At 32.1% G+C, this 10,473-nt stretch overlaps 2 protein-coding genes across 2 annotated transcripts; one reads left to right on the top strand and one right to left on the bottom strand.

Annotated features, from left to right (window-relative positions):
- Positions 1 to 1,555: 1,555 nt before the first annotated feature.
- LOC112712875 (uncharacterized) lies at positions 1,556 to 4,013 on the bottom strand. Its single transcript, XM_025765754.3, has 3 exons — positions 3,285 to 4,013; positions 2,336 to 2,579; positions 1,556 to 2,240 (listed from the first exon to the last, which is right to left on the bottom strand). The coding sequence occupies exons 2-3, from the start codon at positions 2,435 to 2,437 to the stop codon at positions 1,932 to 1,934; spliced, it is 411 nt and encodes a 136-aa protein (XP_025621539.1). The 5' UTR covers positions 2,438 to 2,579; positions 3,285 to 4,013; the 3' UTR covers positions 1,556 to 1,931.
- Positions 4,014 to 8,581: 4,568 nt separating this feature from the next.
- LOC112708802 (oxygen-dependent coproporphyrinogen-III oxidase, chloroplastic-like) lies at positions 8,582 to 9,659 on the top strand (the record flags this gene model as incomplete). Its single annotated transcript, XM_025760733.1, has 4 exons — positions 8,582 to 8,926; positions 8,994 to 9,059; positions 9,153 to 9,331; positions 9,611 to 9,659. Coding segments are annotated over 4 exons (639 nt in total), but the record flags the coding sequence as incomplete, so codon positions are not given.
- Between the last annotated feature and the right edge of the window lie 814 nt (positions 9,660 to 10,473).

The raw sequence follows: 10,473 nt of genomic DNA, 5'->3' as shown, positions 1-10,473 counted from the left end.
GAATTCACATTCCGTTTTGTTTTTCTATCTGATTTTAGTCACACTAACTCCAAGTTGGGCAATTTGTTAGTTAGGAATTTCAGTAGTTTGTTTTTAATTTCACGATATTAGTGAAAACAGAGAGAAAATAAAATTGATTGCTTTCATGTGATTATTGTTATTATCATAAGAATTGATTGAAACCACCTCATTTGATGTGATTTTTTGTGGGATGATTTCAAAAAATACTACTGCATAAAGGAAACAAAGAATTCTCCAAAAGCATTAGGATTAAGAAACTTATTTGATATTATCTCTTAAATTGAATCTGAATTTTTTTGCTATTTTTATTATTGTCTTTTTATTATCTCTTAATATTGGCAGATATTGCAATGCAATTAGTCATAATAATACTCAAATAGGTGTTATGGTTAAAACCTCAAAAATCTTGTTTGTGTCTCTGCATGATGCATTCCATTTTTCTAATAGGATTAGTGTATGTAAGCCTACTCTTCTTTTCGCAATTATTTCCTATATATGTTGAGATAAATAATTAATCAATGTTGGTGGAAACATCTTTTTAATTTCTAGCTTGTTAAATCAGAATTGGATGAAATGTTCATGATACCTTTTTCTCTCTATTTATCATCTAAAAGTCTAAAACTGATGCTTTGATTTCTATTAGGTTTTTTGGCTTTTGTGCAAGCATCTTCTATGTTGTATAAATATAGATAGCTTTCAATTGAATCAATCAAAAGGCATTTACACTTGTTGTTGCTTAGTGATAATCATATCTATCAAATCTTTGAATTATTCCCATCATTGTAGTTTGCTGTTTTTTAAGTTTTTACGGATGATATAACTGTTTCCTAAATTCCCATTTACTTCTATATGCAGGTTTGTTGTAGGCATTGTCGTGGTTAGTCATAGCAATCTATCCATCAAGCATGTTGATTTTCACAAAATCTGTATACATCCTCCATCAACCAAGATCTCTTAGTCATATTCCTCAGGACTACAACTCAGCTTCCAATTCTTGATAACCATTTCTATTTTTGTTAAAGCTGTCTTGGTCTCCCAAAGAGTACATCTGCAGGGACAAGGAAACTATTCCCATAGCTACTGGTTGCTTTAAGAATAGCATAAGAGTTATATTAGCATAGGTTTAGGAAATACACAATTATTTGTTAGATCCTTCACTTGTAATGAACTTGTATGAATTGAAAATTCAATGAAAAGTGGTTTCTTTGATATTTATTTTGGTTTGCTGATTTTTTTAGCTAAGAATATATTTTTTTCACTTATAAGAGTATATTTTGTGCCAAAAAAGTGTAGAATAGCAGAAAATCATCACATACTAAGCAAAATTTGCTGAAAGTGCTACAGAAGTGCATAATTTTTGGGGCAAAATTATACAATACAAGTAAATGAATCCTAATAAATAATTTAAGTGCAGAATATTAACATACATAATGCAAAACTCAATAAAATTCAACAGAATGCACAAAAGAGTTGCAATGTAGCTAGTATACGTCACTTGTCCAGCATAAGAAAAAAAATAACATAACCCTGCGATTTCTATTAAGTTTACCAGAAGACCCTACTAAGTTTTGCAAAATATCTTGATAAGTTTAGCAATACACCCGAATAAATTAACAATTAAGATAACCAAGTACATTAACAATAGTTAAAAGTTGTCCATTATATCTCGTGCGAATGCTTCCTTTTCCTCGTCTAAGCTCCAAAAGGTTGCCTTCAATTCTGGATTCTGCACAAATTTTTTTGCAATTTGCACGATCTCCATTGTAGTGAAACCAAGACTCTTCAGTGTACGGCCAAGATTCACTTGCTCATTAACACCAGACATTGCATTGGCTAGTACCTGCACATGCTTTCCTTGATCCTCAACCGCAGATTTAAAAGTTTCTGCTAAGTTTGATAGGACCGCAGCATCATTGATTTTTTTTAGTTGCAGTGTGACGTCCTAGATTTTTCTCACTTGATGAAGCAAATGAGGTTGAAAAGGTATTGGGTAGTTCGCTCTCTGCAGCTGCTAAATCTTCCATGTCAACATCGTCACCGCCTAAACCCAAGCCACCAGATGTGGCCGTAGCAAATGTAGAGCCCGGTGTGACATCTTCTTCAGCATCTTTTCCACTGCATGCATCAAGACCAGTAGCTCTATCCTTGCCAAAAATGCTCCCAAGACGTTCGAACAACGGAAAAGGCTTGCTTGGAGTGTAGAGTGTAACATTGCGACCCTGTACAACATAAAACAAAGCCAACAATTACATGTTCAGACGAGCAAGTACTTGTAAGAAGAATGAATAGATGCGAAAAAATATTAAGATCACACCTTTCCCCAAGCTTCCAGTACTTGTTTACTATCCACTTCAACACACATCTTTTCGGAATTCCACCCAAAACCACTACAACCCAACATCTCAGCCACAAACATATATTTTTCTTTCAGCCGCTTGTGTTTGTTTCTGATGTGCTTCACAGTGAGACCACATCCAGGAAACTTTTCATTGCATTCTCATAATCCAGTAATATCCAACACATAGCTTAATTTGTTCAGAACGATCCATCATCACTTCCTAAGAAACAATAACAAGTAAATACATAAAAGAAAAATCCTAATAATTTCTACAACCACATAACACAAATCATGATAGGAAACAACTTGGTAAGCAGTTTGATAAGCAATTTTATAAACACAACACAAGTAAATTATCCTCTAGCATTCTTCAATAGATAATAATTAAAAAGCTCACCTATTAATAATTTCATAAGCAATTTAATTAACATATTAATCAGCAATTAGAGCAACATTTTTATCACTAGTTTTATCAACAATCAGCACTAATAAGCTCAACAGATCAGTAACAAAATTTTATTTATCACAGCAGCAACAACTCCTTCTACAACTCTTTTCTTTTTGAGGATTTTGCTGCATAGTTGAGCAGAAAATGTTTGATGGTGACAACAATTTATAAAGTCTAACTTATGATAAGTTTCTTTCAATTAGGCAGATGGCTTTTTTCACTCTTTTTCCTCTTCAATTAGAAAAAATAACTTATCAAGCTTCAATATGCATTTAAAACAACCACCACCGAGATTATCCATTGCCTATTGAAGATTTCAGAAGAAAACAAAATAAATAATGAATAATACCCAAAAACCCAGGTTTACATACAATTCAATTGTCCACATACCCAAATTCTGGATTAGCAATTAATCAACATAACCCATCTGATCAATAATCAAAATTAAAAGAAGAAACTTCACATAAGAAAACATACCAGAGACAACGAGGCAAAGCACACCGAGAGGGCAGATGTTGCAGCAGCGGAGGATGAAAGACTCAACGCGCAGCAGGGGTTTGAGGTTAACGTGGCTACCAGATAGAGACGCAAAGATGGCAGAGTAGCAACACAAGATCACCGCAACCAGAGCATAGCATGCAGTATTCGGAGAAGAGAGTCAGCGGGAAACGTAGACATTGTGCGGCAGTCATACACCTTCGATGATGCAGAACAACTACACAAGGAATTTTCACTGCTTAGGGTTTGATATAAACAGGGGACCCTTTTGGAATTTCAAAAAATTAACAAGGACAAAATCGTCTGAAATTTTTTATACTGATCCGTGTCCATCGCCCTTCATCCGTGTCTCAGCATTTTACCCAGACATGAAATACATGTAACTTGTGTGTTCTTGTGTGTAACCGTGTCCTTCTTATTTCTGTGTCTCAGAATCCAAATAATAGACACGTCTCACTGTATCTATGTCTTGGCAAGACACGGACATCAAACAAACGCAACGTAAGTTACGGTGGGATGCTTGTGTACCGGGCTGCCTTTTTTTCTAAATAAAGTGGGAACCGACTACCAGCACAAGAAGATAAAAGTACAATTTAAGTAGCAAAACTTGATAACAATCACTTTAAGAGACTTCTTTAGGCTCTTTGACTAATTCTGGATAGATTGTAAGATCCCAATACCATACTGGATGCTGGTAAAATAACATAATAATTAATAAGTGCAAGTTAACAACTATGACAATTAGAATCATAAAATTGAGTATACATCATATAACATGTAGCAAGCACTAATAATGATTGTTACTTTTCAAGTTAATATTCTCATTTTTCTTCTAGAATCCACTTTTCAGTTTGCTATGTATGGTGTCTATGCGTTTTAATTTTGAGAGGTAAAAGGAAAGAAAATGGATTGATGTGTTTGTTTTCTTTAATGGCAGAACATAATAAGAAGACACAGGCAATGCTCAAATTAATTGAACAAGATGCAGACTCATTCGCGCAACGCGCAGAGATGTATTACAAGAAGAGGCGAAAGCTTTTAAGCCTATATGGAGGCAAGAGGAATATATTTTTATAAAACGTGTTCAAGAAAAGACTTCCCAAATAATCAAAATCTGCATTTTAATTAGCTACGGATTACGTATACTATGACAAATGCTACTGGCATGCTTGTTATGAGCTGTATGTGAGTGAAAAGATCAGTTGATACAATGAAAGTGTGAATCGAAGCAAATTTCTACTTTGTAACAAAATTAGGTACTATCCAACCTAAAAGTCAAATCACTGACAATTGTTGCACTAATCACAAACTAGGAAGACCTAAATATAACAGGACAATTCAAAAAAGGAATGAACAACTTATCTATTATAAAAAAAATTATCAATTAAGTTACCTAGCTTGTTCAGGGGAATGAACTGTCGTCTCTATCCCCACTTTACCCAAATCTAGAAGTATTCAATTTATTTTACATAAACAAAGTGTTGGATTAACAATAAACAATGATATTGATGGAATCATCAAAGAAACAACACCTTTAAGAAAATAGATAATGAGATATATGGAAAGATACATATATGAATGGTTCATGCAACAAATGATTTTGAGCAACATAAAACAAAACATACTAAGATATCTAGGACCTAAGAGGTAAACTATAAATTTAACCATGACAATCAATCCTTTAATTTCATTGTTATAAATTATCTTTGCAATTAAAGCGGCAAATTCAGCCTGTGCATCTGCTTTCCACCATCTTTAAAAAGGGACATATCCATACAAGTTCTCAGTGAGAATAAAACAATAATCACATGTATCCTAGGAATTACATCAATTTGTAACGGGAAGGAATCCAGTATGCGATAAAAGCAATATATGCCTTCAAGTGAAAAAAAAAACATGATCTTCACAAATCGGACGCTTTTACAGGTACAGTTTTAGAGACCTATGAATTAGAAATAATCAATTGGGAGACATGTTAATAATTAGATATCAAATAAATAAGTTTTGACTTCAATGGAGTTACTTTGTTACCTTGATTTCTAACTGAATAAATTAAATTTTTGGCAAAAAAAAAAGAAGAAAGAATGCACTATAAAAGAAATCTTAATTTAAAACAAAGTATATTTCATCTCCAAAGAATAAAACCTCCCTCTCAGAAAGAATAAAAAGATGACTGCATATATGAAAGTTTAGTAGGATAAAAAAGGAGCAAACTGTTGTGTTGATGATAGCATGAAGTTATTTCAAATCACCAAAATTTACACCGTCTATTTGCATTTCATATGTGAGAACAGAATCTCAATCATATCACTATTATACTGGTTTAATTTCAAGATATCATAGATTCTTCAGTTCCTTTATTTCTTGTCAAGTAACAGAGCTTATTGAAGTGATTCAAGGCATCAGAGTTATGTGACAAACAAAATCCTGAATTTAAGCAACTTAATCACAAAGCACATACAGTGAAATCACGCCTCTAAGAACTTGAAAAGTAGGGGTTTGAACTGATCATTGATCCTTCAATAATAATAACTTGAACACTCATCATTGTCCCAATTTCAGCAACTAGTTTCTTGCACTACCAAAAAATTCACGTGACTGGAAAGTTAGATTCAAAATTTAAGATGAGAAGCATTCAAGAATCAAGAAGCAAATACCTCCACTAAGGCAGGCTCAAATCGATCATTTTCAGCCACAGACCAACTTGCTTGTTCAGGAGCATCAACAGAAATTGATTTGTAGTTATGCAATGCAGTTTCCAAATCTTTTACACCTGTTTTTTCCAAAGAAAATTGGACATTTATGTAAATAGAGTTTTCAATCCTTAGTTAAGTAAGGTTTCGAAGACGAGAAGAGGGACGACGACCTTGGTTACGTGACCGGAGACGAGAGAGAGAGTTTGAGTGTGACGCCAGAGAAAGATGAGAGAGATCGAGTGGGTTTTTAAATTCAGTTGAACGAAAAATTTTGATTTTTTTTGTTTTTTAGATATATTTTTGTTTTGTTGTTTAAATTATTTGAAAATATAAAATTAGGATTAGTTGAATTCTAAAATTTGATTGATTTAGAAGGATATTTTTGTCTAATTGAATAAAATAAGGATGTTTAATACTTTTTATAAATTAAATAAAAATTATTTTTTATTTTTATTTAATTAAAAAAATATTATAGTAAAAATGGTGATATAATATATATTTTTTAAAAAAAATTAAATACTAATATAAAAAATAAATTTTACATAGTTAATTATTACTTGTTTATATTTTAAACATATTGGCATATATGAATTTATCAACTTACCGAAACAAACACCTTAATTATATATCAACACAGATAGATTACGTATACGTACTCAAGCAAAGTAAATAATAATAATAATAATAATAATAATAATAATAATAATAATAATAATAATAATAATAATAATAATAATAATAATGTCATGTTGACTCTTAACGGTTCATATCAATACTGCAATAACAGAATTTTGGATTAGAGAAAAAAATAAAAAATTTATGATATTTAATTTGAGTGATTTATTTGATTATTTATAAAGATTAAAAACTATTTTAATTCGCGCTTAGAAATTCGAAACTTATTTTAGGCAATATCATAATTTAATTTACAGTGATACTATATGTACAAACGTATACGGATGTTTTACCAACTTAATTAATTGAATTTAGTTAAAAAACGTTTGTACATGTAATAATAATAATAATAATAATAATAATAATAATAATAATAATAATAATAATAATAATAATAATAATAATATTTTAATTATTTTTTATAATAAAAATAATATTGTAGTTATTTATTTATAAAAAAATATTAATTTAAATTAATTTAAAATATAATTTATTAAATTTTTGGTTAAATTAATTTATTTGATTTAATTTTGATAAAATTGATACAATTTAATTAATTATATGTATTAAATTTTAATTATTAAAAAATATATTTAAAAAATATTTTAAACATTTTTTTAAATAACCCCATAACAAGAATATTAAAAAAAATGTTATTACTATAGATAGACTACATCAAATAATTAATTAATTTAATTAAAATCATATTCATATGTAAGCAAATTGTTTGTGATAACGTGATCCCGACAGACTAATAATTTATTAATAAAGCATGGAAACTACTACAACATTTTTAAAAACATGTAAAATTAACTATTAAATTTGGTTGCTCTGAAATGAAGTAGTAGTTAGTCCCAATGTAGTTACATACTTACATCTTATATGCATGCCGTGATGTAAAGATCATAGTTGAATATGGGGCAACTATCGTCTTGCATGTAATTTTAATGCTCGAAAACTATTAAAATTTATTACTTAATTATTAATATAAAAAATATAGATAAAATATATTATTAAATTATTAAATTAAAAAAATTAAATTAATATAATTAAATAATTACTAAAAATAATAAATTCTCATTGCTTCTAACATTTTTCAATTTTACATGAAGGTATTATTATCTAAGTAGCCACCATTAACAAAAAGAAAAACCTACTACTCGACACGTACGTGCTTGAATCAACACACGCAGCCGAAGTTTTAGGTCAATGGCAGCATCACTTGTCTCGTTGGGACCTGCAGTTAAATAGTTAGTTTCTAATTTTAATTATAAATTAATTTTATATATTTTATTTAATTATAAAAATTATTTTTTATTTTATAAATTATTGTTTTATTATTTATTTATTATGTTTATTAATAATAAAAAACAAAAATAATAACGAATTAGATCTTTTAATCGTAATAATTTTTTGGTAATTTCAATCGATTAAAAATTTATCTTTGATCCATTATATCTGTCGAAGATTTTGAAATCGTATTTCTTAAAATATCAATCGATTGAATTTCAAGTTTCCTATAACTCACTCGATTTATAAACCATTAGTCACGGCGCGATTCAAAATTTATAAAAACGAAATGAAAATTGAGAATGGGGCGATTCAAAATTCAATCGATTGGATTATCTTGCTATCAGAAAAAACTTAGAGAAAATGACAAATAAGTCCCTGACCTTTTAACCCGCAGACATTTTCATCCCTGACCATTTGAAATATTTTTAAGTCCCTGACCTTCATAAAAATTAGACGGATGAGTCCATCCGTGCAAATGCCTCCGTCAGACTCAACGAAAAAGTCTGACGTGGCTCCCGTTCTGATGACTTGGCGTCATAGATACACACGTGGACTGATGAGTCAACAGGATAGTTTCAAAAATTGGACAAATAAGTCCATCAACCCTAAAACTACGTCGTTTCTCGTTTGGCCCTAAATGGCCCTTCTTCTTTCTCCTCCTCTTCTGTAAGGGCCCACTTCGAGAAAATGATTAGAGAAGCTCAGGACCCCGTCTCCACCGCCCTTGAGGCCGCCGACGACGGGACCAACTTGAAGGAGGACGTTTGGTCCAGGCCCGGCTGCGGTGGCGGCATCAGCAGGATTCTCCAAGACGGGGCCATTTGGGAGAAGGCTGGAGTTAATGTCTCCGTTGTTTATAGCATCATGCCGCCAGAAGCTTACGGCGCTACAAAAGCTGCCGCTTCTTCTGACCAGAAGCCTGGTCCTTTTCCGTTCTTCACTGCTGGAATCAGCTCCGTAAGTGTTTCCCCCATTCAATTCTTTTCGATTTCAGATGGAATGAAATGACATCAACCTTTTTCAGGTTTTGCATTCGAAGAACCCATTTGCCCCAACCTTGCAGATTATGATTTTCCATCCTTATTTCGGAGTTGTTTCTCATACCATTATTACTACTGTTGTTTGTCATATAGCTCAAAATCTTACTTATGCCAATTTCTAAGGTTATTATCTTGCAAATAAGTATCTGCATAAATTTGCTGCTACTGACTGTGTAACCTTGTTGCATTCTATAGATGCTCCCGGAGCACCTAGGCAGTGGTGGTTTGGCGGGGGGACTGACTTGACTCCTGCTTACATTTTCGAGGAGGATGTTAAACACTTCCATAGTTCTGCTATTTTAAAATGGCACTTCACATTCATGTATTGCTTCTTATGTTTTTTTTTATAGATAGATTTGAAGTGTGGGATGGGATTACTTGAATCTGATTCCTATAGCTAGTTTCTTTTCGTAAATAAGGCATCCAAAACAACCTTCTTTAGTAGGTTAAAAGAAAAAAGAGTGAGCTTATTGTTGTTGAAACAAGAGCAACTTGGAGGGCTGCCAATGACTTATACTCAGGTAAATGGGAATCTCTTCAAGTGAATCAATTACTAGATTTAGGCTTTGTAGGATATGCTTACACTTGGTCTAACAATCAGGTTGGGGAAGCAAATATTCAAGAAAGGCTACATAGAGCAGTGGCAATAATAAATTGGAAGGAAGCATTCCTAGAAGGAGTGGTAAAACATTTTCAAAGATATAGATCAGAACATTGTCCAATCCTAAACGATGTTCATGGGGAGAGCTTAAAAAGGAAGAGGCCATATATTTTCAGATTCGAAGAATGTAGCTTAGAGACTTTGAATGCAAAGAGATTATCAAAAGAAGCTGGGCTGTGAACTATGATCAGATTGAAGAGAAACTAGGAAAGTGCAGCAAAGCATTGCAAGAATGGAGAAAAGAGAAATTTGGGGAGCTTCCGAAACAAATAAAGGTAAATAAGAACTCATATGACAACTTACATCTCACTCACAAATTGAAGAAACAATTTTGAATTTGAAAAGGGCACAGGCAGACTTAGACAAACTCTTATATCAAGAAGAGATTAAATGGGCCCAAAGATCTCGTGCGAACTTGTTGAAAGCGGGGAACAAGAACACTCGATTTTTTCATCAGCATGCATCTCAACAAAGAAGGAATAAAACTGAAAGCATCACTCATGACGAAGGGAATCTCTATAAAGAAGACGAGAAACAGAGTATATGGTTCTCCCTCTTCGACAACGAATGCACACCGAAACCTTCTCAGTCTGGATGGTGTTTTTTTTGGAGGGAGAAACAGAGTATTCCTGCGTTTGATCTTTAGTCTTCCTTATGGTTTAATGTAATTCTGTAAAAGCTCTGTGGGTGTAATAGACATTGTACACAAGAAAAGGAATGAGAGTGTATATAAGGGATAGTACACAAAACGACGTCGTTTTGAGTGACAGGGACTTATGTGTCCCTTTTTCAAAAGCTCCATC

Source organism: Arachis hypogaea, chromosome 9 (genome assembly GCF_003086295.3).
Source record: "Arachis hypogaea cultivar Tifrunner chromosome 9, arahy.Tifrunner.gnm2.J5K5, whole genome shotgun sequence".
NCBI classification, from domain to species: Eukaryota; Viridiplantae; Streptophyta; class Magnoliopsida; order Fabales; family Fabaceae; genus Arachis; species Arachis hypogaea.
The sequence above is the reverse complement of the archived record's forward strand: the minus strand, read 5'-3'. Positions and strand labels throughout refer to the sequence as shown.